General features: G+C 43.9%; 1 protein-coding gene across 1 annotated transcript in view; it reads left to right on the top strand.

Moving 5' to 3' along the window:
* hmcn2 (hemicentin 2) overlaps window positions 1-25,668 on the top strand; it is a 58,189-nt gene that overhangs the window by 18,888 nt on the left and 13,633 nt on the right. The window contains exons 23-67 of the mRNA XM_033619789.2: window positions 2,432-2,559; window positions 2,721-2,972; window positions 4,179-4,262; window positions 6,064-6,255; window positions 6,354-6,484; window positions 6,647-6,791; window positions 7,980-8,106; window positions 8,197-8,354; window positions 8,852-9,130; window positions 9,218-9,360; window positions 10,224-10,374; window positions 10,483-10,698; window positions 10,801-10,914; window positions 11,000-11,187; window positions 11,288-11,384; window positions 11,516-11,677; window positions 11,804-11,917; window positions 12,113-12,309; window positions 12,723-12,804; window positions 12,909-13,040; window positions 13,125-13,268; window positions 13,381-13,540; window positions 14,054-14,178; window positions 15,250-15,433; window positions 15,528-15,625; window positions 15,728-16,006; window positions 16,123-16,313; window positions 18,281-18,362; window positions 19,129-19,265; window positions 19,363-19,504; window positions 19,608-19,752; window positions 20,062-20,189; window positions 20,400-20,556; window positions 20,644-20,765; window positions 20,847-21,011; window positions 21,149-21,256; window positions 21,355-21,489; window positions 22,113-22,247; window positions 22,401-22,670; window positions 22,752-22,942; window positions 23,039-23,252; window positions 23,825-23,959; window positions 24,051-24,241; window positions 24,918-24,999; window positions 25,234-25,404. Of these exons, the coding sequence (XP_033475680.1) occupies window positions 2,432-2,559; window positions 2,721-2,972; window positions 4,179-4,262; window positions 6,064-6,255; window positions 6,354-6,484; window positions 6,647-6,791; window positions 7,980-8,106; window positions 8,197-8,354; window positions 8,852-9,130; window positions 9,218-9,360; window positions 10,224-10,374; window positions 10,483-10,698; window positions 10,801-10,914; window positions 11,000-11,187; window positions 11,288-11,384; window positions 11,516-11,677; window positions 11,804-11,917; window positions 12,113-12,309; window positions 12,723-12,804; window positions 12,909-13,040; window positions 13,125-13,268; window positions 13,381-13,540; window positions 14,054-14,178; window positions 15,250-15,433; window positions 15,528-15,625; window positions 15,728-16,006; window positions 16,123-16,313; window positions 18,281-18,362; window positions 19,129-19,265; window positions 19,363-19,504; window positions 19,608-19,752; window positions 20,062-20,189; window positions 20,400-20,556; window positions 20,644-20,765; window positions 20,847-21,011; window positions 21,149-21,256; window positions 21,355-21,489; window positions 22,113-22,247; window positions 22,401-22,670; window positions 22,752-22,942; window positions 23,039-23,252; window positions 23,825-23,959; window positions 24,051-24,241; window positions 24,918-24,999; window positions 25,234-25,404 (6,983 nt within the window). The remainder of the gene's footprint in view (window positions 1-2,431; window positions 2,560-2,720; window positions 2,973-4,178; window positions 4,263-6,063; window positions 6,256-6,353; window positions 6,485-6,646; window positions 6,792-7,979; window positions 8,107-8,196; window positions 8,355-8,851; window positions 9,131-9,217; window positions 9,361-10,223; window positions 10,375-10,482; window positions 10,699-10,800; window positions 10,915-10,999; window positions 11,188-11,287; window positions 11,385-11,515; window positions 11,678-11,803; window positions 11,918-12,112; window positions 12,310-12,722; window positions 12,805-12,908; window positions 13,041-13,124; window positions 13,269-13,380; window positions 13,541-14,053; window positions 14,179-15,249; window positions 15,434-15,527; window positions 15,626-15,727; window positions 16,007-16,122; window positions 16,314-18,280; window positions 18,363-19,128; window positions 19,266-19,362; window positions 19,505-19,607; window positions 19,753-20,061; window positions 20,190-20,399; window positions 20,557-20,643; window positions 20,766-20,846; window positions 21,012-21,148; window positions 21,257-21,354; window positions 21,490-22,112; window positions 22,248-22,400; window positions 22,671-22,751; window positions 22,943-23,038; window positions 23,253-23,824; window positions 23,960-24,050; window positions 24,242-24,917; window positions 25,000-25,233; window positions 25,405-25,668) is intronic.

Genomic DNA, 25,668 nt, shown 5'->3' with positions numbered 1-25,668 from the left:
GATGCTGGCTGTCATTCACAGCAGCTGTTTATGTTTGGAGTCCATTTAGTGATGAGTTTTGAAGGGCAGCAAGGCGGAGGCTGCAACAGTCTGCTGGAGAGCTGTGTGCGGGCTTCACTCATTGGCTAAAGTGAGGAGGAACATCTGGTCCCACATGGTTCGCTGCTTTCTGGCTTTCATGTGTGGTCACTCTGGGTGCAGACAAGGCTGGCTGACTGGGGACACAGACTGCATAGATGACAGATAGATTCTCCGGGCCAGACACCATGCCGAATGGTTTTCGGGGGTAGATAGAAGAATGACGAAGTGGGTTGAAAGCTGCAGTGACTCAGATACAGTATGACTTGTGTGGGGCCAGGAAGAAGAGAAAGGTGGGGGTGGATGGAGTGGGGGGTGCCAGGAAGAGGGGAGGAAAACGAACTGACAGAGGAAGAGATACAAGCCCTGTCTGCCTGATGTTCGGATTCCCTGGGGTGCTTCAGCAGTAAAACAACATGCTGACTCTTTACTAGTCCTGTCTGATGAGAATAACACATCTCTGTGAACAACCCCCACAACAGGCCATGCTTTGCATATGCAGGACCTGCGGAAACAAGCACACTGTGAGGGAGGGAGATTCATTCTCTCTTACTACGCCGTGGGGTCAAAGGAAATAGCCAGGGGGTGCGGATTGGTGAAATAGCTTAAATCAGTGGGCGGAAAGATTTCTGCTGTAGCTATGTAAAAGGTTAGTGCTCGCAAAAAGACAGAAAGGGGGATGGATCGCAGAGCTGTTTAACACTCAGTCAGTGGATTTTTTCGCTCCAGAACCTAATCCTGACTAGACCAATTTGTCCCAGTTAGTCTTTGTGTCAGACTGTGTACACAGATGACTTGACACCAGTGTGGGGAGTGATGGATGGGGGAGAGGGGTGGTTCATGTCCTATGTGCTCGAGCTTGTGTCAGCCTTCACTGTGGCATTGCCGGGCTGCAGCGCTGCAGTGTGAGCCGCTCAGACCACTGCAGAGGCAGTCATTTGGTTCCAATGTAGCTGCCTCTCCTAAGGCTGTTTGAGGAGGTGGGGGAGTGACATTACACCATATGTGCAGCTGAAATAGAGAGCCCTTTGTGCCTCAAACCCATTTCTACTTACATGAACGTGTTATTGTTAGAATTCAGTTGCTTAGCAGACACACTTATCTCAGATAAATCACAGAGGTGTGTTTATATTTGCATGTATTATGCATTTATACAGCTGGATAGCTTCTGGTGCAATTCAGGTTACTACACACCCCTATAAAGTTGCTGACCTACATTTGCGTACTTTTAACCTACATTTAACTCCTGCTTTTGTTTTTGCTGCAAAGTATGTTTTTGGAGTGGAGGGTGGCGCATGTGATTGCCTCCATCTGTCCACTTGTTTGTCTGTGACAAACATCTATAAAAGGAAAAGATGGTCTGGCCTAAACTTTGCTTTCCACATGGTTGTTCTCAGGAGGATGAAACATATTGACAATGGAGGTCTGTGTGACCCTCCATCCAGCGCTGCCATCAGGCTCAGCTTTTGATTTCAAATAATCTGTAGCCTGACCCTTAGTGATAAACACACAATAACTGCTGTGCACATTACTGTTTCCAACACAAAGAAATACATTGATTTTTGTGAGCCTATCACTTTTCCCATGGCGATGTCACCAGGTCAAGCTTTGGCTACCCTTTGACAGTAAAATTTCCCTGGACAACGGTAACTGTGAAACTAACAACTCACTAGAGATTACTAGGCCCTGGCTAAGGTCCACGCTCCACTTAGTGCTTTCTTGTTTATAACTGTCATCCATCACTGGATCCATTTTTCTTTCCTGCAACTAAACCACGCAAATGCAGGGACGCCATTAACAGATTTACAATTTATCTCAACTCTGTATTGCTGTCACTTTCTTCCATGCTTTGTTTTGTATTTAGAGCTCAGAGATCAGTTTAAAGTGAAGCAAATCCAGTACAATGGACACTGTAGCATTATGCTCCATTCTTTTCACAAATTGCTCAAAATGTGCACATATTATATAATAAATTTGCATACTAATGAACCATTTTATCAGTGTGCTTTTGGCAGTAGCTGTACTGGGAATACACTGTCTGATTCTGTTTACAGGAACTGTTTTCATCGACTCATCTACTAAAAAAAAACCGAAGCAAAGCTATATCTTGAAATGTGTCTTCACAGACACACAACTATCAAGGTTTACCAATACTATAAACACTGGGCAGCCTTTATAAATATTTCACTATTTATGTGCTCATATAGATGTATTGAAGACAAAATAAGACACTAGAGGAAAATATAAATAATACACGTCCTTTCCCAAAACTCAGCGGCTGTAGATCTTCAGTGACTCATAAAGTGTTGTGTGTTCTCCATCCCTTTGTCCTTGACCCCTAACCACTCCCCAGGTTCACTGTTTTGCCTTCAGGCTCTCTGAGGATCACTGATGTGCGCCTGATTGATAGTAAACTGTACACTTGCACTGCAGAAAACCCAGCAGGAAACGTGTCCCTAAGCTACAATTTACACATTCAAGGTAACTCTGTGCGGCTTTATTAGAAAGTTGAACTAGCATAAACTTGCATTTCATTGTGAACACATCACCTCTTACATATGTAAAATATATGGGATATAAGTAAATAGGTGTGTAACTGATCGGGTGAGACACGCATTTAGGATATTTGTTTTTGTCCTCAGCTAAGCCCAGAATTCAGCCAGCACCCTCCCTCCTGAAAGCCCTGATTGGCCAAAGGGTGACTCTGCCATGTGTGGTCCAGGGAGAGCCAAGCCCTGAGGTCAGTTGGTTTCACAATGGACTTCCTGTTGGGGTCAAGAACACCACACCCCTCAGGATTCAGCAGGTTGGCCTGGCTGACCAGGGCACTTACCAGTGTGTGGCCAGAAACAGCGCTGGACAGGAGACTTTGGAGATCAAGCTGGAAGTTCTTGGTGAATATCTGCAGTTCAATTCTTAAAACCCTGTTTGTTGATTTTGAGAACAAGCAGAAATTAACACAACTTTGCACTATATACAGCATTACAGCATTGTGAATCATGTAAGACATATTAAAAGAAAACATTTCCTAGCTCTGGCAATATAAGGATTTATATACACTGACAGTGTCCCAGTTTTAGCTCTCCCAGTCTTTAGAGGTGTATTCTCTTGAGGCACAGTAGCTCCATGCTGCAAGAGGATAAGGGCCCTATTATAAGTCAGAAGTATCTGTAGTTGGCCATTCTTGAAGGAGGAGTGAAAAGCAAGCCATCATAGAGAGGAGGGATACGTGATACGGTTAAAATACGGGCATAGTGGCACACATTTTCAGACAGTCTCTCCTGAAAGACATTTGTATAGTTGAATCCAGTTGTCCACAGAAAAGTGACAGAAAGTAAAAGTAGCAGAATTAGAGAAGCTGAAACCTTGGCTCCTGTGGATGTGACTATGGGATTGTCAGTGGGGGTGTCCGAGGCTACTCTGTTGTACGACAAGCACTTCTGACAGAGTATACAGATCCCTTAAGCAGAACTCACTGTTGTGGCTGATTGTACTAAATCATGCCTTTTACCAGAGGTGATGGGGTGCCGCAGGGGTCTATTTTTGGTCCATTACTATTTACATTATGCATAAATCACATTATTCTTCTTGGGCAGTACTCCAATTCCTACTTTTATGCAAATTACACATTTATCTGCCCCTTGCTCCACTCCCAGGCTCCTGGTCATCTTCAGTCTGACTTTGATGCGTTCCTGAAATCCCTGCCCTTAAGACCAAGTACATGTGTATATACTAACCTTGGCAGAACTAGTTTGCACCTTTTAAATTTAATGAACTATAAACTTCAGTCAAGAGTTTTTCTTTCCCCTTAGAGGTTTTTAAGCTGTGCCATCTGATGTTTTTAATCACTCTTTTCATTACTTTTATTAATTCCATTTGCCACTTGATTGTTAGTTATCTGGCTTCAGAAGTGTTGTTTTTGTATGCTGTTTGTGCAGTCGTCTGGTGAGTGTTTTCAGGCTCCTGAAAAACAGATTTTGATCTCAATGAGACTACCTGATTAAATACATTGGAACATCTTTTAATCATCCGACTAATACTCATTACACTTTCAATTTACTATTCACTGTGAACCAGCACTTGTTTTTCTGTTCTCACAGAGGCCCCGTCCTTTGCCGAACCTGGAGATGCCATCATGGAGAAAGTAGCAAACAGCAAGGTCATCATCCCTTGCCCTGCTGAAGGTATGAAATGATTCACGCGAGTCAGCCTGAGAAAACTGAACTCAATCAAAGGTCTGGTGTTTAGAAGAGACACAAGCTTAAAATGGATGCGTCTTTTCTCAGTTGTTTTTAGGAATGAGAGAAAATTCCACTTTAAATGTAGGACAGATATGTGTGTTCATGCACCATCAAAGGAAGATCTGCTGTCAGTGTGAACTTTTAGTTGTCAAACCAGAAAAAAAATCCCCTTGCCATCTTAAAAGGTGCATCCTCTTTTTATCGCCACACCCAAAGGCACGCTGTTGTCTCTATATTTTACTATCTCTGACTGTGTGAACAAGGTAGCGTCCTGGAGGGCTTGCTATTTTATGGAGACACATTGAGTGTCTGCCGATGCGCTGATGGATACTTACTCTCTGACAGCCCCTGCGAACAGGTATTGTTTGTGTGGAGCTGTCTCATGGTTACCAGCACGGTAAGAGAAGGTGAGGACTGTGTCCAATGTGGAGCAACAGCTGGAACATCAGTCTGCCTGCTGCCTCAGTGAGCTACATCTGCTTTCCTCTGCGTCGGGGCCTGCTGGGAGAGGAATCCTAATTACAGGCTGCTGCTGGCAGATGAAGGACAGAGATGTCTGAGGTGCACCGTGAAGCACAGGAAGAGGAAGATGAAGCCACACTAGCCCACCTTCCATCCAAGTCATACCAGCAGGCAGGCAGGCAGGCTGTACCAGGCCACAGAGGGCTTTCACAGAAATGCTTGATGCTCTTGACACCCCAGAGAGGCAGCCAGCGGCAGGAAATACAGATCCCCTCATTGTTCTCTTGAGATCTATCTGTATGAGGGAGATAAAGCACAGTCTCTGCCAGAAGGATATTATTAATTCACCAACAAGCGCATTGCATTTGATAGAGGTAATTATTGAGAAACACATGGAAGAGATAATCTCCAACTTCGTCAGCCCCAGCAAGTAAATTCAAAGTCTACTAATGAGATCTGTTAACATCTAAAGCAGAACATCTGTATGCATTTCCTCCCAGCAATGAGATAATGAATTTGCTTAGAGCTCCTTAACTGTAAACATGTGTTCGGAGAGGCAACGGACGATAACTTCACCTTTGCTGGTGCTGCGTGTCCTGCGGTTAGTATTTTTTTGGATTGAGGAAGGGCACAGTGTTTGATTTCCCTTCCTCGTCCATGGTGTTTGTATATGTAACACCTCTGTAAATAGACAGAGCCGTGGCATTTAGATCCCCTACACTCCACTGCTCTTTTATCATAGTTTGCTTCTCTGTCCTTGTCCTGGCGAGTCTGTCGTGTTGACTACAAAATCCTCCACCTTTTCCCCATTCCACCTTTCTCCTCTTGACCATTTCCACCTCTTTTCTACCCAGCAATCCACAGAACACATCTGTTTCAGGCTCCTTAATGTACACACCAGTGCCTTTGAACTGCTCCTTCGACCACTCCTATTCTTACTGCTTAAGACTCTCAGTGTCTGGTAATAAATCTTGATGCTCGTGTTTTAAACGGCACATCTTACATCTTGCCAGCATACTGTGTCTTACTTTTTTTATGTGACTCTGACCTTGAAATCTTAAGCTCGCAGGCTACAAGGACCCATTTTGGCAATGTCTCCCCTGCTGTCCCGCTGTCCAACAGATAAATGTAGTACTGGCTTTTTCTAGTCTGGGCTGCCTGCCCATTAAGTTCCCCCGTAGAGGAGCAGAGAGATGGAAGTAACTTTTCTTTCTGTCAGACGTGATCAGTAAAGCTCAGTTCATACTCGCTCACAATCCTTCTCTTGTCTCCGCACCTGCAGGTTCACCTCATCCCAAGGTGCGCTGGTTCAAGAACGGCCTGGAGATACACCCCGAACAATCAGAGCTTTCTGTGGCGAGGGATGGAGCTCTCATAATTAGCACAGCGTCTGCCAGCCACAGCGGGGACTTCAAGTGTGTGGCAACCAATGAGGCAGGCTCTGTGGAGAGAAAGACAAGGCTGAAAGTGAATGGTGAGAAGTCAGTTATCTCTATTTCTCTCCAGCCTAACATAAATACCTTAAACTGAACAGAAACATTGTGCTAACACAAATCTTTTGCACTTCTACAGTTCCCCCAGAGATCCAAGATGATGGGCAGCCACTGAACCTCACTGTCACCTTGAAGCAGCCTCTCACTCTGGGCTGCGATGCTTTTGGGATCCCCTCCCCAACAATCACCTGGACTAAAGATGGTCATCCTGTGAGTGCTTTCACCCTGAATTCCCATTTACAGTTAACGTAAAATGTGGGCTGCATGTTAATATACCTTGCTGATACCTAGTTGTACAATGCCACCAAGTGGTCATTGTTCTAATTACAATTAAAAACAAAGGATGCACTCAACTGATCTCTGTATGTCCAGGTGGACAGTCCTGGGGTCTATCTGCAGAACGGGAACAGGCTGCTGAGAATGTACAGAGTTCAGCCAGAACATGCAGGAAGATTTGCATGCACAGTTCAAAACTCAGCTGGGGAGGCCCGCAGAGAATATCACATTGTGGTGCAAGGTGAGCTCATAAACCAGCTGTCACTGGCTGACACTGATATTTAGTACATAAAAGAAGAGAGTGGAGGAAGAAACAGATGTACGGAAACTAACTACATTAAGTAGTAAAATCTCCTGGAGAAGCAGTCTAAAGCCCCCAGAGCAGTTTAACTGTTTAATTAAATTTTAAAGATCCCCTCCACTAAAAAATGTCTGACCTTGATTAAACGGACTCGTGCCTGTGCAGAGTTTGTCACTAGAGAGGTGTTTTCACATTCCTCTACTAAAGGGGGCGATGTCTGTGCACTGCCCTAAAATCTGAGATTCAAACATACGCCGGGCAAGTGAGGTTTGGTACGCCACTAATACGAAAGCTAGTCACTGTCTAATAGTCATTTTTATTCAACGAGGGAACAGACATCAACACAACACTGGCAAAGAAAACTGAAGCCTCCAGCTCAAAGTGGACTTATTACACATAATATAAAATTCTCAGCCAGACAGAATATATCTTTCTGCAAACTTTTATTACACCTCTGGTTCTTAATTACATAATAACAGTGTGAACACAGTGTAACTTCGTAGCAGATATTATTGTGTTTTACAACCATTAAAGCTGTGTCAGTCACTGCCAGTTAACCAACAATCTAACAAACAACGTAAACAAATAAAAAATGCTCATCTGAGTCTGAATCTGATCGAGGCCCAAACATGTATGGCTGATCGCTCCTATGTCACCCCTGACGCTAACGCTAGCTTTCTTGACGCACACTGCTCTTTCACCAGTCAACCTGGTGCTAGTCTCCCATAGCCAAACCTATCTCCACATTTCATTTTAGCACTGGAGACAGCACACAGTGAAACCTAGCATAAGCAACGGGGATGGAGGCCAGATCCAGAATTTCTTAATGAGGTTTTTTTTTTTTTTATATGGGAAAACCATATAAAACAAAATATTAATCATAGCAGAGTGTTTTTACATATTTAAAAATGTATCTGTAGGGGAACTTTAATACTCCACTTAATGTAGCATACGTTCTTAAAGTTGTCAGTAACCATTAAAGTCAATTCTAATAACCTCATTAACTGATGTCCCTCCGTAATCTGAATGATTTTAAACTAATGTAAATACTATCTTGCTCCGATCCCATAAATACTTAAAACTACGTGAACTAACTGATGTATGACTGGTGTGTTTACTCCGTTACAGCTCCGCCAGTGATCTCAGGAGCATCCCGACTGCAGGAATTAACTGCGGAACTGGGCCAGGAGGTGGAGTTTCAGTGTCGCGTTAGTGGACGACCAGCACCCAGAGTGGAATGGAGCCGCGATGGAGAGTGAGCATCACTCCAACTGTTTATTGACGTGACATTCAGCGCCACACACCCATAGTATTGATCTGATTCTCCGTTCCTTCCTCTCTCCAGGGTTCTGTCCCGTGATGGAGACCCACATGTGGAGTTTCTGGAAGATGGCCAGGTGCTGAAGGTGAAGTCAGTGAGACTGAGGGACCAGGGGCTTTACCAGTGTCTGGCCAGAAACAACGCAGGAACTCAGATGCGCCAGTTCAGACTCACAGTGCAAGGTCTCTACTCTAAGACACATACACTCAGAAAACACACTTTCCTGAATTCAGCTTATACTCCAATCTGTTTTATTTCTCCACAGACAGAAATAAAACAAAGATGACTAAATATCCTTAAAAAGTTATCAGAACATTAAGCTGATTTCTTTTACAAAGCTGCTGTGGTAGCAGTGTTGTTTTAACAAAGAAAGTAACTGAACATAATATTTAATTCATGTGTAGACCCTGCCTTAACGGTTTTATAATTTGACTTGCACCACACTACCTGGTCTATGAGCACAGACTGAATTCTCTTCATGCAGGGCTCGGGGGATTTCTGTGTCACCTACAGAGCCTGTGCTGTAATTGCTCAGAGTATTGCACACTGCATTTCTGTTTTAGAAGGTTTCCTGCACAAAACAGGCCAATCCCCTGAGGATCTATTCATCCTGTGCTATGTGCCAGTAAAAATCTTACTAGCTCTTAAACATTAACATATTGTTGGTATTTCTCTCCAGCTCCCCCCACCATCAAGGGCCCAAATGAGACCTCAGAGGTGTCAGTGGTGCTGGGTTTCCCCATAGTCCTCCCCTGTGATGTTGAGGGCTCACCCACACCCAGCATCACCTGGCTAAAGGACAACCAGCCTATCGTGTCCAGCCCCCAGTCGACATACACCCGTGGCGGGCAAGCGCTGCGACTGGGTTCAGCACAGGGAGACAGCACTGGCCTCTACACATGCAGAGCCACGAATCCAGCCGGCACCGCCATCAAACACTATTCCCTGAACGTTCTAGGTAAGAGACTTCTACGCGACTTACATGTTAAAGTGGCTGAGACAGAACTTTTAATGAAACACCTGTTTTTTTTTCCCCTCTCATCAGTCCCACCACAGATAGAAGGCGACCCTATGTCCTTAACGTTTGGTGGTAAGGAAGAGAAAGTACGGATCAATGGGACTTTGACTCTCTCCTGCCTGACCAAAGGTTTCCCTGAACCCAAGGTTAATTGGTTCAAAGATGGACAGGTTAGTTTGTCCTCCCAAGCTCTGCATTTCTTAAAACCACAAACATGTACTTCTAAGGTGATTTAAACTGAACAAGTTTACCTCTATCAGCCTCTACTGGCAAGCAGAGCAAATTGCAACAGCCTCAACAGAATTTACATCCTCTTGCACAAGCCGCCTCCACAGATTTTCTGCTATGAATAATTATAGCAAAGATGTACAGGAAGAATGCAGTGACTAAATGTCATGACGTATAATACTGTAATAATTTTTTCTTTACCTACATATACTTTAATGTGTAGCTTGTTGTTTTTTGTTTTTGCAACATCAACCATTCAGTATGTACGTGTGCTTGTGTGCATGTTCAGCAGGGCCTCCAATAGGGAGCAGCAGAAAATGCATAAGGATTAGGTGAATTTTAAAAATATACAGGCCTGAAATTGTTTTAAAAGCCAGACACCTGCTAAATGTTTGTTGTCCCAGTAGTACGTATTATCCAACTACTGATACCTACACTAACTTTTGAGGTGAGGCAGGAAAGTGTTAAAGAGTACTCCACCAATTTAGGATTGCACTCCTTTAACATTGTTAGCAACTGTCATTTAAAAAAAGGATCAACATCAGTGCAGCAGATTAGAGATATCATCTTTTTCGTTCCCTGCATTCTTCTTCAAGTCAAAACCTGGCTCCAACAGACAATGCAATGCAACCCCCAACAGTTTAGTCAGAGTTTCAGGTGTGTTTTCTAAGTCCTGTAAACAGACTTTGATGTGTGAGATCATTGGTGTTCCCCTTTAATAATTAATAAATAGCATTCACACAGATTGCTATTAGGAGGAATATTCCACTTTGACTATACCATCTTATGTATTTTCTTTCCTTAGTTGCTGACTGGAACCTTCCATGCCGGCATTCAGGAGAGTGGCCACATCCTCGTCATAGAGAACGCAATGCTGTCCCATGAGGGACAGTACACCTGCGTGGTCACCAACTCTGCAGGAGAGGACAAGAGAGACTTTCATGTCACCATTCAGGGTGTGTTCAAGTTTGGTGTCAGTTCAAATTAAAATGCAAATTTATTTTCTTATGCTACTGGAATACTGTTGGAAGTGACCTGACACAAACATGCTCTCATCTCGCCAGTTCCTCCGATCTTTCACCGGGTGACAAATAGAGAAGCATCCTGGGGTTTAGGACACGAGGGTGATGATAACGAGGACATGATAGAGAAGAGGGAGGTGGTCCTGGGCCATCCAATCAGCCTGTCCTGTGAGAGTAATGCCATCCCTCCTCCCAAGCTCAGCTGGTACAAAGATGGACGGAAACTCACGCCTGCTGATGGAGTGGTGCTGCTTCCAGGTCAGAAGGAGCTCCTTCCTGTGTGATCTCAGTAGAAAGCATGACTGGCTCTTCATGTGCATTGATAAATCTGCTGCTGTGTGTTGGGCTTTGTCCTTTCAGGTGGACAGGTGCTACAAATCGCCCGAGTGCAAGAAGAAGATGCTGGAAGGTATACATGTCAGGCTGTTAATGAGGCTGGAGAGGACCGCATGCACTTCGAGCTGGAGATCCTAAGTAAGCAGGCACAAAATTAGGTAGTAATTAAATGTGTGTAACTGGAAATGATGCAACATCATTTCTGTTGTCTTTTCCTCCTCAGTCCCGCCTGTGATCATGGGAGCATCTGAGGAGTTTATGGAGGAAATGGGAGCAGTGGTCAACAGCTCTGTGGTCCTTCACTGCGATGTGACCGGACACCCTGTTCCAGTCATCTCCTGGCTGAGAGATGGGCAGCCGGTGCACACAGACACACAGCACCACATCAGTGAGGATGGGACTCAGCTGCAGGTTAGTCAGTGCTGACTTTTAGACAAACACCAGCTTGTAAACAGATTCATCTGTTACTGTGTTGTATTGAGGATTAACAGGATTAATCCCACTCTTTCAGCTCCTCAGTGTCCAGGTGTCAGACATGGCTGGGTATTTGTGTGTGGCTGAGAACAAGGTTGGAACAGTTGAGAAGCTCTTTAGTCTGACAGTGCAAGGTGAGAAAAGTCCATTGTTTTACATGTAATCAGAGGGACCAGTATATGTCTTTTACATATTTTATAATGGATGTTCTTTTATGACTCAGTGTCCTCTAAGTGTGCAAAAACAACTGTTGTATCTCTTTCAGTGCCTCCAAGAATAATTGGCGTGAAGGAGGAAGAGGTTAGTGTAATTGAAGGCCACATGGTGTCGATGCTGTGTGATGTCCAGGCGTACCCTCCTCCAGAGATCACCTGGACCAGAGATGGGCAGATCCTCCACTTCAGCACGGGCATCCACATTCTACCAGGTCAGACCTCAGCCACCAGCAACCCCCAAATAATTCTTATGTCAAAAGCATTTCCTTTGTTTGAATCTAATAATGGCACAGATATTACATTTGATACTATTGTATATATATATATTTATATTATAGGTGGCCAGATGCTACAGTTGCCCCGGGCAAAGCTGGAAGATGTAGGGCAATATGTATGCACAGCCACCAACTCAGCCGGCCAAGACCAGAAGAGTATTGTCCTCAGTGTTTATGGTGAGAAAACACATGGTGACACCATCTGCACAATTCAGCTACATATACAGATGATCAAATCTCAAAACATTGTCTAGGCTAAAAAATGTGTTTACTGCAAGCCAGCTGTGACCGAGGATAGTTCAGGAGTGAATCATAGCCAGCCTGAGTGAATCAAACTGAGATCATGCCCTGTCTTCATGTGCAAACCATCAGTCCTGCCCACCCTGAAGCCTCGTCTGGATGCTGAGTCAGACTTGGTCACCCCGCAAGTTGGCTCCTCGGTCACACTCAGATGTGAAGCACACGGTGTTCCTGAGCCCGAGGTCACGTGGTACAAGAATGGGCTGCAACTGGCCGCAGGGAACGGGCTAAAGATGGATCCTCATCAGCTGGAGATCATAGGAGTTCAGGTCAGGAAAGAATTGTTTTACGTCACCCATGTTTGAGGCTACAAACAAAACACTGCAAGAGGTCTTTCAAGGACTTAAAGTGGCTCACAGATATTTCCAGATATTCACAGATATTTCTTTACACGCTAACATATTAAATATATGTCATAAATATTAAATTTTCACAGACTTATTCCATCACAGACACAGACTGGATGAGACTAGGACAACTGGAGACATACAGTAGCTGCATATGTGACAAGATACAGCACTCGCCCTTTCTCTGACCGTGTCTATTCTAACTTAATTTACCTGATTCAGAGCACAGGCACCAGCTAGCAGAGGAGCAAGGAGACAAGTCCCGTCTTTGCTTATAGCCTGTGCTCAAAATGCCCCCTCCCTCACTACGACGACCTTCTTTTTTTGGATCCTAGATGGCAGATGGTGGCACTTACACCTGCAAAGTATCCAATGTGGCTGGACAGGTGGACAGGACATTCAGACTGACTGTTCATGGTGAGAATACCTCTGTTGTCTTTTCAAACCAACACCGTAAACAACTATTTTCAAAAGGGAGCAATCAGGATGTTTGAAATGATAATGCAAATGTATATCTACAGTTCCACCTGTCCTGGACGGGCCTCTGCACGAGTCCCTAAACTACACCCTTGGCTCACATGTGGCTCTGCTGTGTGAGGCCTCGGGGGTCCCTGTGCCCAGCATCACTTGGCTCAAGGATGGAACTCCTATTGGTAAGACGCAGGCCATGATAGGGAAATTGGAATAGTACACGTCACGTGTGAAAGCTAGTGTAAATGAATGTGTTTGCTGTATAGAGAGCAGTCTGCAGTGGCAGTGGTCCGTTCGCGGGAACAGGTTGGAGCTGGGGCCCCTCACTCTTTCTCATAGTGGCACATACACCTGTGTGGCCAAGAACGGCGAGGGACACACACAGAAAGACTACACACTCACAGTGCAGGGTAAACTAGAAATTTGAGCAAAATGACATACACTCACCCAGAAAATTATACATATTACTCATGAAAGGAATGATTTTCAGTGGCATTTAGCTGTAATCTTTGTCCCACTCAGTATCGCCTACGATCCTGGACTCTGAACACCCATCTGATGTAAGTGCACCCTTGGGAGAGGAGCTGACCCTGGAGTGCAGAGCAACTGGAATCCCCACACCACGCCTTAGCTGGCTGAAAGATGGAGTGACTTTAGAGGGATCAGACGCCCGTCACATCGCGTAAGTCATTCACATTCCCCTTTTACTGCCCAGGCTTTAAATGTACACAGAGTATGATGGTAATATTAATACATTTTATGTAGCTTGTTCAACGCTGCTGAATTTGTTCCACAAGCAGCACAGGAATCGATCAACACCATTCCCTAGAGGTTTTGGAAAATGAAATATTAATCATCTTTGTCAGAGATAATGTGCATGACAGAGGGATGTGTGAACGGACAAATGGAGTCATTTATAGTCCCTTGCCTAATTTCATCATGGGGAATAGTAAGCGCAGCTGTTTTACAGCTGTTCAGCAGCTTCTGTGGTCATTGCAACTGCATCAGCCAGGGAAAGCAAATTTCTGTGTGCGTGTGTATGTGTGTGAGAAAACCGTGGGTCGATGATGATAATGATGATGGGAAAGTAATACTTATGTTCAGAGGTGGGGAGGACAAATAGTTTAGACAGGAAAAATGGATAAAGTGTCATGGTGTTAATATGAAAACATAATGAGTATTTGTAACCTGGCAGTGTGACCCCTGATGGCAGCACGCTAACATTACTGAGGCTGAGTCCCGAGGATTCTGGGACATACACTTGTTTGGCTGCCAGCCCAGCTGGACAGGAGAGCAAAATCTATACCCTCTTCGTCCTAGGTCAGTATGAACATTTCCAGGGGTTAAAGCAAGAAAAAATTTTGTGCCTGAAATGTGGAGCATGGAGGATTTGTGAGCCTGAAATCTGAAATCTTTTCCGGAGCAGGGGGCTTGGTGTTGCGGTCACAAAATGAAGAAATAGAAATGTATGTGTTGCAAAGGAACGTGTTTATTATCAAAATGAACAAAAAGATTATAGCGTTAGTCGTTACTTTTCAGATTAAACTTTTATAGCATAATGAGTTTATAAATAAAGATTAAGCTTTAAGTGGTTACCAGACTTTTTGACTTATAGCTCCTACATCTCTTTTTTGCCTTTGTGCTATTTATTTTTAGAAGCTAAATCATTTAGGCTGTTTGCAAAATTGTATCGCGCTTGATGTGAATTAAACAGGCAGTTACGTCGAAATTTCGCCTCTGGGCAAGCATGTCATCATTGAAATGGATCATATAATGTTGTGGTGGTGACTTTAAAACTTCAGCATAGAGGATTTTTATTGCAGCTTTCGTTTCTGTCTGGTTTCTGTTACCTTACCTTCAAAATTACCGCTGGCTTACCGGAGCACCTCCCGCTCCATCTGTGCTCTGTGTCTCAATGTGACATGATGTGAAAGCATGCACAGGCGTCAGTGTTGATTGGCTATCACTTGTGCCGTGTAACCAATCAGAGGGGGCTGTAGGTGGGACATTGTTACAAAGCCCAGTGGAGTGGTGACTGTAGGCAGGGAGGGCAACAGCTGTATCCGAGCCAAAGTTTTAAAATAAATTTATTTGATCAATTATTGATGAAAAAACGTCCGATGCCGATTATGGTAAACAGTAGGTTGTGTTTACTTGCACACTGTGTGCCTAAATCATTTTCCCAGTTCGCACATATATATATATATTTTTAGGGGCAAATGCGAGTGAAATGCTCGCACTGCAGAGCACTTCTGCCCGTGCCAGACAGAAACTTAGCCATGCCAGAAATCCGGCGCTGTGCCGGAGAACTTTAACCCCTGCATTTCATATGTTTGTGTGTGTTGGTGCTTAAGTTTCTAAGTGATGGTGTTTTCATTTGACCTGTCACAGTCCCACCATCCATCTCTGGTGAGACAACTGCCCCCAGAGAGGTGCAGGTGACACAGGACAGTGTTGTGACTCTGGAGTGTCAGACGACAGGAAACCCTCCACCTCAGATCAGCTGGCTGAGGAACGGGCGACCTCTGCTTCTCTCTCCTCGCACACGCCTCCTATCTGGTGACTCTGTGCTGAGGTCAGTTTAGATGAATATAAACATGATCTATTGTAAACAGATTACGTGGTTATAGGTGAGGTAATGCTAAGTGTTCCCTTTCTTTCTGAAAAAGGATTTCTCCTGTGCAGCTGTCTGACTCTGGACTTTACACATGCGTGGCGCGCAGTCGGGCAGGTCTTGCTGAGCTCAGCTATGATGTCCAGGTCCAAGGTACACTCATAACAAACCACCTACTGATTTTTCCCCTAAACTGTTTTTTTTGGGATCTGAGGGTTTCACACAGATGTGTGTTTGTGTGTGTGTGGCCCACAGTGCCCCCTGGTGTGGATCATGTTGAACCAGTGGAGCCAGTCACAGTAGTCCAGGGGTCCTTGGTGACATTAACTTGCGAAGCACGTGGCATACCCCCTCCAACACTGACTTGGATGAAAGACAGCCAGCCACTGTCCCTTCACCGCAACCTGCTGCTGGACGGACAGGAGACACGGCTGCAGCTGCCTGACGTGGCGCCTTCAGATGCAGGCCTCTACAGCTGTGTGGCTAGTAATCAGGCTGGAAGCAGCACAAAGAGCTTTAACCTCACTGTACTCGGTAATCCCAACCCAAGCTGTATATTTAATTTAATTTAATTATTACTTTATTAAGTTAAAGTCATGATGTAAACTCCTTCAACAACTGAGCCAAAAACATTCTGCTTTCTAATCTAGAGCCTCCAAAGATATCCAGCTCAAGCTCTCCAGAGGAGCTGACCATAGCAGTGAATAGTCCACTGGAGCTGGAGTGCTTTGCTGTGGGGGTCCCACCTCCCACCCTCAGCTGGCTCAAAGATGGTCGCCCATTAGAAGGAACTGATATTGTCCAGCAGGATGGGCACTTTATCAGAATTAGCAAAGTTCAGGTAAATTTTAAATGGACAGTATCTGATAGTTTTGCAAAGAATTTACTGTAAAACATGCACACAGTAGCTGTGAGCACTGTTGGGGAAGTTACTTTTAAAAAGTAGTGTTTGCTCGTTACTCGTTACTTCTTAAAAAAGTAATCCCTTACTTTACTTAGTTACCCTCTGTGAAAAGTAACTTTTTACGTTACTCGTTACTTTTACGTTACTTTTATGGTGCTTGACTTTGGGTAGAACCCCATCTCATTTCCTAAATGTGAAAAAATCTAAGTTTCCCACTGGTATTTACCACTTTGGTGATAAAGATTAAAGAGTGACAGTTAATTTGTGTTAACTAGGCTACATGAATTTGTTACATGACAGATTACTACTACTAATAGCCTATTTGCCAGACCTGCTACATCACTGAATGAGGAAAATATTAATATTCACAGACACTATCTTTGAACAAATAGTGTCATATTCATGAATAAATCATTTTCTGTTCTGTTATTATGTGTGTAACTGTGAGACTGTGTTTGTGTAACAGACTCATACTTTGCAGTAAGCTACAGACCTGCACGAATAAATTAATTCATTTTCTCTTCTGGTATGGTATGGTAGCTACTTTATTAACCCCTCAGGGGGAAATTTCAATGTCACAGCAGCAATTTAAAATACACAAAATAGGAGCTGCTGCAACAGGCTGCCGTTCACACAGCGCCAGGAAGGTAGGCAGGTTATGATTGTTCTGTTTTCTGTTAACACAATGCTGCATTTTATTGATGTTTTGGGGGTCGTTTTGATTTCCTTTGAGGTTCTGGGGTCGTATGTTGTCCATGTCTGAGGTCTGACTAGCGAGGTTAACATTACATTAAACAACACTAACCCAGCCATACAAGTGCAGTTCGCTGTCAGTATATAGTTGGTCGACTTGTTCAGAATCGCCCAGGTCTTGTACATTAGTTAACGTTCATGTTTTGTGTCCTTGTCGCTGGGTCGGCAGTACTTTGGTCCGTCGAGCACAAAAACCATCAGATAAATCCCGGTATTCATTATCTTGGACATGACCACAAAGTACAAAATTATACACATCAAGGGATTTATATGCCTTGAGTTTTTCATGCGTATAAACGCTGGGTTTCTCCACAAGATATAAAAAAAATGTCCGGCCACTGTAGCTTAGGCCATTTCGTTGGGTTGGTGACCCACTGACCCGACATTAAGTACGGGTCAGGAAACCTCACTCCGTTGCTAATTGTTAGCTTATTACAATAAGCTAACCTGTCTTCGGTTGACAAACCATTAAAATAATCAGAGGAGGCGTGTGTATCTTCCATATTCCTCATACGATTCTTGATTTTGGCGCTCCTGTCTGTACTGTTGACATGGCAACTGTCACAGTTCCTGCCTAGTGCGCAGCTGAGGCAAACAGGCAGTGTCACCGTCAAATCTGTCCCCAGAAAAAGTAACGTTGTGCCCAACTGACAAAGTAACTACGTTCCGTTACCATATTTTCAGTAGTAACGCGTTACACTACTTTTTACCTAATAAAAGTAGTTACGTTACTGTAACGCGTTACTTTGTAACGTGTTACACACAACGCTGGCTGTGAGTACATGCACTATTTAAAATGGGTGATTATGGTTTAACTTAAGGAAAGTGCAATTTGAGGTTTTTGCAAAGTTCATCTTGTTAAAAAAGGCACTTTAACATTTTAAGTCTTTTCATACAAAAACAAAAGCACATGAAACAAAGCTGGAAAAAAATGGGTTTACCTGTAATTCAGTCTTCTTAGTAGGTTGTTTACATTTGTGATGTGCATCATAGATATAAATAAAGAGTTGAAAAAACACTTTAACTCTTATCTGTAAACCCAAAATTAAATCGACAAACAACCTGATGCTGTTTAACCAGGATAAATCCAGGCAAATACAACATGGTTATGCAAGAACCACTCAAGCTAATTAGTGTTGTCTCTCTAAAAGGTCGAGGATGCAGGTCTGTACACCTGCTTGGCCAGCAGCCTGGCTGGAGAGGATGGGAAAAACCACTGGGTCCGAGTCCAAGGTGACATAAGCTATTCTTTTATGTTGTATAAATTAGAAGAAATATATCATGTCCACCCCCCTGTCTTTACTTCCTCTCTTACTTGCACCTGGGACTTGATGGATAAAGCTCTGTGTACACTCTGGAGTAAAAAACCTGTGTTTGCACAACACACTTGGTCTTGCATTAGCGTTTTCCTGCTACGGTCACACAAAGTTGTTAAGCATGCAATATGACGTATATGCAGTTATCAGGACATTTTCATGTTTTGATTGATGATACATTGTGCAGCATCCTTATCCCACTTTGTCATTTGTTCTACCTTTTTGTTCATGTTGGAATAAAAAAGTTTCTATAAATATAATAACACGCAATGCTGTTGAGACATATTAAGCTGTTGAGATTAATGCTCTGAGTAAGATTTTCCAAAGTCCTGATAAACCTTTCTTTGATTCCCAGCTCAGCCGACTGTAAATCATGTGTGGTGAAACACACATTTTTACAGCACACCCTCTTTTATAAATGTTATGCTCTGTATGGAAAGCTGTATTTTTTTTAGTGCAAACACATGATTTTTACATCTGACCCCTGATCTACCTCCTGACTTTATCTGTTCCACATGGCCACACATTTTTAACTAACTCATCTCTGTTTAAAAGGAGTGCTTCAGTCATATAGGAACTGTCACGTTTGTCAGTCTGGGTGCTTAAGTGTGCGTCGCCTCCGGAAACTTTTTGTAATTTGTACATTTGTGTCTACAGTTTAATAATCAGTGGTTGTGTTTCAGTCCCACCAACCCTCCTTGGCTCTGGTGATGTGAGGACAGTGACAGTACCAGTTAATGGACATCTGACCTTGGAGTGCCTGGCTGACAGTGACCCCCCTCCTGATATAGAGTGGTACAAGGATGAGGCCAAACTGCAGGTACAGAGTCATAAAACAAAGCAGGTACTGGACTAGAAGCAATCTCCTCTGACTCACACACTGTCTTTGTTTTCATACCCTCCTCCTGTTATATTAGCTGGGTAGTCATATCCAGCGGCTGGCTGGCGGTCAGTACCTGGAGATACAGGAAGTCAGGCCTGAGGACAGCGGCCAGTACAACTGCGTGGTCACCAACATGGCTGGAAGCACCAGTCTGTTTTTTACAGTGGAGATTCTCTGTAAGTCACACCCTCAATGATAAGATGGTTTAAATACATTTTAAATTGTTCTACAAACTAAACCCAAGTCACTACCTTAATATGTCACTTTTTATTTCCCTAGTACCACCTGTAATAAAGGAGAGTAGCTCAGTGGTGACCGCACATGTCGGCCAAGATGCAGTTTTACCTTGTGAGGTTGAAGGTGACTCTTCAGTGACAGTCATGTGGAGGAAAGATGGCTTCCCTGTAACTCAAGATAACAAAAAGTAAGTCCAAAGCTTTTGTTTTGTTGTAACATAACTCGAGAAATCTGTCCTTGTTGTATTTACTTTTCCAAGTGCCGACAAAAACAGACACAGCTACACACAGTGGTGTCGATCCATAAATTAAAGGGACAGTCCACCCTCAAATCAAAATAAAGATTTTTCCTCTTACCTGTAGTGCTTTTTATCAGTCTAGATTGTTATGGTGTGAGATGCCAAGCATTGGATATAGAGATGTCTGCTTTCTCTCGAATATAATGGAACTCGATGGCACTCAGCGCCTTTAATCTTTTGTGATGTGATGTGTTTCAGGTTCACCATGTTGTCAGAGGGCTCCTTGCGTGTACATGGGGTTCAGCTGAGTGATGCTGGTCGCTACTACTGCACTGTGTCCAATCAGGCTGGCTCAGATCACAGAGGAGTGGATCTACGAGTGTTTGGTAATTATAGAAAAGGAGACTTAAAAGTGAATTATGACTCTGGTGGTGCTTTTTCTGTAATTCTATTATCAGTCATAGGTTCAAATGTTGGTTCTGGTTGTGATTATCATCAGTTGTCATGCTTCAATGCTTTTTAGGATATCTTATTGTAAAAACACAGTGAAATACAGTTCTGTGGTCAACACCTGACTCTGTTCTGTCTCCTATCAGTGGGTCCTTCAATTAGTCCGGGTCCCTTCAATGTGACAGTAACCACAGGGATTAGAGCTGTGCTGAGCTGTGAGACAACAGGTATACCCCCACCTTCAGTATCCTGGAAGAGGAATGGCACGCCACTCGATATCAGCCAGCAGCCTGGTGCATACAGGTACATACAGGACTGTCTCTGAATACACAGTATGCATACATTATAGATCATACGGCCAGTAAAACATAAGTGTGCTGTTCTGTTCAGGTTACTGGCCTCTGGGTCCCTGGTCCTTTTAACACCGTCCACTGAGGATGAAGGTTACTTTGAGTGCACTGCTGTTAATGATGTAGGAGAGGAACGCAGGGTCATTGAGGTCATCCTGCAAGGTATTGACTTTCAGCTCTGTACAATAAGCACACAGCAGACAGCCATTTCAGGTGCTTGAAATGATGACTTTGCTCTTTTAGTCCCCCCGTCTATTGAAGATGATGTCACGACGGTCACGGCTGTGAAAATGTCTCCTGTGGTGTTGCCTTGTCACGTACAAGGACGCCCTGAGCCCACTGTCACCTGGACCAAGGGTGGAGCCAAACTGGGTGCCAGAGGAGGAAGTTATCGTGTCCTTCCCACTGGTAAGACGTCATGTCTAAAGGCTCTTTATATTAATATGCCATGGTCTACTGGAACAATAATGCTGCAGGGAAATTAATATGTGTGCTCATTACATGTGACATTAAACTATGTATCTTTGCACTTCATTACAATGCAGGAGTGTTGGAGATAACTGCTGTTTTGCCAAGCCATGCTGGCAGGTACACATGCTCAGCCCGCAACCCAGCTGGAGTGGCTCACAAACACATCTCTCTCTCTGTGCAAGGTGGGTCATAGATAGCTGCATATTGCTGCAAAAATACTATGTGTTGCAACACATGATGAAACATGTAAACACATATCACATTTTGTTCCCTATGTTAGAGCCCCCAGAGATTAGGCCAATGGCAGAGGAGGTACAAGTGGTGTTGCATCATGGGACCATTCTGCCCTGTGAGGTTCAAGGATTTCCCAGACCGTCCATAACCTGGCAAAGAGAGGGAGTTCCCATAGCAACAGGTAATGATGTATAAAATACAAGCACAACTTTGAGTTTATAAACACATTGTTACTTTATGTTATTACATGGCTTTGTTGAACACTTAAGGCATTCTACGGTCTGTTATTTCTGAGGTGCATACTGTTGCTATGAATAATAGGCTGTTGCTGTGGACACAGTTCTGAGCATAAACGCTTAGCGGAAGAAATCAAATCATTTTGAAAGACATATTTTGTGCCAAATTATTGATGTCTTTAGTAGGTAGTGGTATAATAACCAGGATTCAAGATCCCTTTGCTTCACGTCAGCATCCTGTATCACTCTCTCGGGTCATCACGTAATAATGATCCGCTTGCTGTACATTATCCTTTACATAGATGCTGGCACTGGTGCTCACATAGGCATTTAGCATCAGTCATATTCATGGAAAAATTCATGTTGAAGCGACCTATATTGCTGTTTTTAATATTAATATTCACTACATAAAATGAGGTCCATGACTCCTCCCTGTGAGGACTTTGCTAAATACATACTTTTAACATTTTTACAGACTGGATAGCAATCTGTCAAGCCAAGTAGCTCTCACTGGAATTCATGGGACAGGGTCTGATTTTCTGGCTGATGTGATTATATTTGACTACAGGTCACAGGCTTGCTGTTCTTTCAAATGGAGCTCTGAAGTTTTCTCGTGTGACGCTGGGTGATGCAGGGACCTACCAGTGCCTGGCAAAGAGTGATGCTGGTGTGGCTGTGGGTAGGACCAAGCTAGTCCTCCAAGGTAACGTGCTTTTGATCTCAAAGTTTGGAAGAAAATGATGGTTTATCTGTGATTATTCCTCATAGGCAAAGTGGTTACTCCTAATTCCTAAAAAAATAACTTTGTTAGACATTTATAAATGGATTAATATTTCCTCATCTCATGTTTCCACAGTTCCACCCGTGCTGAGTGTGCCTCGTGTAGAGTACTCTGCAGTGCTTGGCCAGCCAGTCAGTCTGGAGTGTGCGGCTGATGGACAACCTCAACCTGAAGTAACTTGGCACAAGGAGAGGAGGCCTGTGGTTGACGGCGCTCATATACATATCTTTGCCAATGGAACCTTGGCAATAATTTCTACCCAACGAAGTGATGCAGGCCTCTACACATGTACTGCCAAAAATCTCGCCGGCAGAGCCAGCCACGACATGAGGCTGGTTATTCAAGGTGAGCACCATTTCACACTCTGTTAAGACTGAATGTAGCTGCTTTAATGGTTCTATTGATAAAAATTTTGCTTATTTTCAGTGCCACCCATGATTCCTCCTGGTCAGACAGACCTGTCAGTCATTCAAGGATTTCAGGCACTGCTGCCGTGTGCTGCTCAGGGCTCACCAGAGCCCAGAGTCACATGGGAGAAGGATGGGGCCGTTGTGCCTAACCTTCCAGGCAAATTCACTGTCCTGAGATCAGGAGAGCTGATCATCGAGAGGGCTGAGGTTAGCCAGCCGCCCCATATTCTTCACTACATTATGAACTACATCTCTGTCTCAATCTGATCGTAATAATAAGTCATGCTTGATTTCTTTTCACAGCCAGGGGATGCTGGCGTGTTTACATGCGTAGCCACTAATGCAGCAGGCTCTGTAAGACAAGACATTCGCCTGTCCATCAACATGAGGCCTGCCTTCAAGGAGCTGCCAGGTGATGTAACCCTGAACAAAGGGCAGAGTCTGGCCTTGTCTTGCCATGCTCAGGGGACACCTTCTCCTGTCATCTCCTGGACTGTCAACAACAGTCCTTACTCAGGTATGAACTTCCTCACATAGTGAGCTGCACAGCAAGTCAGTACTACCAAAGTATTATAGTGTCATTGTGACAAAAATTATATTCAAGATAACCCCTTCTGATCAACAGGGTAGCTTTAAATAGCAATTGAAACATGTTTTGCACTGACTGATCAAACTGGGGTGTCTACAGGTTATAACAAGGTAAATTCAAGACTTTTAAAAACCTTGTATTAAGGGCAAACTTGCAATGGAAATACAAACTAAAAGTGAAAATATACTCTTTCATGTCAGTTCAAAATGAACAGTGAGCTAAAATGACTCATGATTCTCTGTGCTTAGAAAAAGTACACTAACAAGCAGGCTGGCTACCAAGGCCTCAGTTTAATGATGCAGACTCATCGGTGATCTAATTGCACAGAGTGGCGAAGATGTTTCCTGTAGTTCAAACACTGGAAATTCTTGTGGTGACATGACTAAAAAACATTTGAGACCCACCCAATCTTGAATTCATACTTTTTTAAAGGCCTTTTATCTGTAAATGTGTATTTAAGACTTTTTAAGGACCTGCTGCCACCCTTTAACATGTTCCAGGTTCCACTACTGATGAGGCTGGCAGGAGCTCCGTGCTCATTGACAACATAACCACGAGTGACGCAGGGACCTACGTGTGCATAGCAGAAAACAGCGTGGGGTCCATCCGAGCGCTCTCATTTGTCCGTATCAGAGGTGAGCTTCTTAAGGATTAGTCGGGGCAACTAACTTTCTTCAGATACTGATAACACTTTGATGACCTTGTAAAACCATGCTGCGTCTCCAGAGCCTCCCGTGTTGAAGGGTGAAGCCCATATGTCTCAGACGGTCATCCAGGGTGGCTCTGCTATGCTCGACTGTCCAGTCCATGGAGACCCCAGCCCAGTCCTCCGCTGGCTCCGGGATGGAAAACCACTGCTCCGCTCCCTCAGGATGCAAGCACTTCACAATGGATCTCTGGTCATTTACAGCATCAGTGTAAATACAGAGCTCCTTTTTTGTTTTGCCCTTTATTTGTTCCATTTTAGAGCAGTGACCCTCTCTCTAGGCAAGTTTAGTGAAACCAAGTTTGAGTGATTAAGCCCTTTGAGCTACTTACATCTATAAATGTTTTATGTGTTGGAGGACAATAGAGCAGTATTCATCCGACCCTAGCTCCATCTGCAGTCCCCTTGGGTGGAGGAACAGTGTGTGACTGTCCCGCAGCGTCCTGTTCCCACCTAAATCAGATTCACTTCAGTCAGAGAGGCTAACAGCATTAGCAACAGAGGGAGGAGATGAACAGAGAGCTGGATGTTCCCAGACTCTGCCCCTCTTTCTTTAGCCTGTAACCTTGTTAGGTCTCTAACTGCAGCTGTAATTGCACAGCCTGCAGTTGAGACTTTTTCACAGATGGATGACTGTCCTTCCCACAGAGCACTCTAATGTGAAATTTCCTCTCTCTGGTCCAATAATATCTATTATGACAAAGAATTCAATGGAACTGCCCAGTGGAAGATGCTGGCTTTCTTTGCTGTAATGTCAGCGTTCTTTCAACATAAAACTGTATGTGATCTCAGTTTTGTCCTGGAGGTTTGTGGCCACATCAGAGGAAAATTGTTCCTCACAGTGTCAATTAAGCCAAACTCTCCTCCTCTACCCGTTTGATGTACAGGCTGCAGATGAAGGGGAGTACCAGTGTGTTGCTGAGAGTGAGGCTGGAACAGCTGAAAGGACCATTGCTCTCAAAGTTCAGAGTGAGTTCTGTGTTTATAATTATACACATTGTCACAGGATATCAAATTAATCAGAAAAATACAACCACGCATGCCAGTAATAACACATTTTTGTACATCTCAGAATCCGGCTTCCCTTTCTGAGAACTATTTCAAATAACTAGTTTATATAACTTTTCTGTAAGCTCCTTGTTTTTTTGCAAATAATCTAGACTCACAGCTCTACTGTCCTCTCTTCCTCTTTCTCTAACACAGTCAATGGAGGCTACTCGACCTGGGAGGAATGGGGTCCATGCAGTAGCACCTGTGGACAAGGCTTTCAAGAACGAATCAGGCTGTGCAACAACCCGGAACCAGCCAATGGTGGTCGATCATGCAGCGGTCCCAGTATCGACTCTAGGAAATGTCAAGCTGGTCTCTGTCCAGGTGCTAATTATTTTTTTCTGGACCTTCCTTTACTTTACCTTTTTACACGTTTCAGCGTCATTACATATTGCAACTACTACGGACATAATCTCATATGGTCGTAACATATGCATCATACTCAATGCCTGTGAGTACGAGCTCTTGACTGTAGGCAAAGGACAGTTATCTTGGTGCTCTTCACCAAGGTGCCACACATGCTGAAAGAGCACCAAGACAACTGTCCCTTGCCTACAGTCAAGTATAGTGGTGGCAACATCATGGTTT

This window comes from Epinephelus lanceolatus, chromosome 9, assembly GCF_041903045.1.
Source record: "Epinephelus lanceolatus isolate andai-2023 chromosome 9, ASM4190304v1, whole genome shotgun sequence".
In the NCBI taxonomy this organism is placed as follows: Eukaryota; Metazoa; Chordata; class Actinopteri; order Perciformes; family Serranidae; genus Epinephelus; species Epinephelus lanceolatus.
This window is presented reverse-complemented; position numbering and strand designations above follow the sequence as displayed.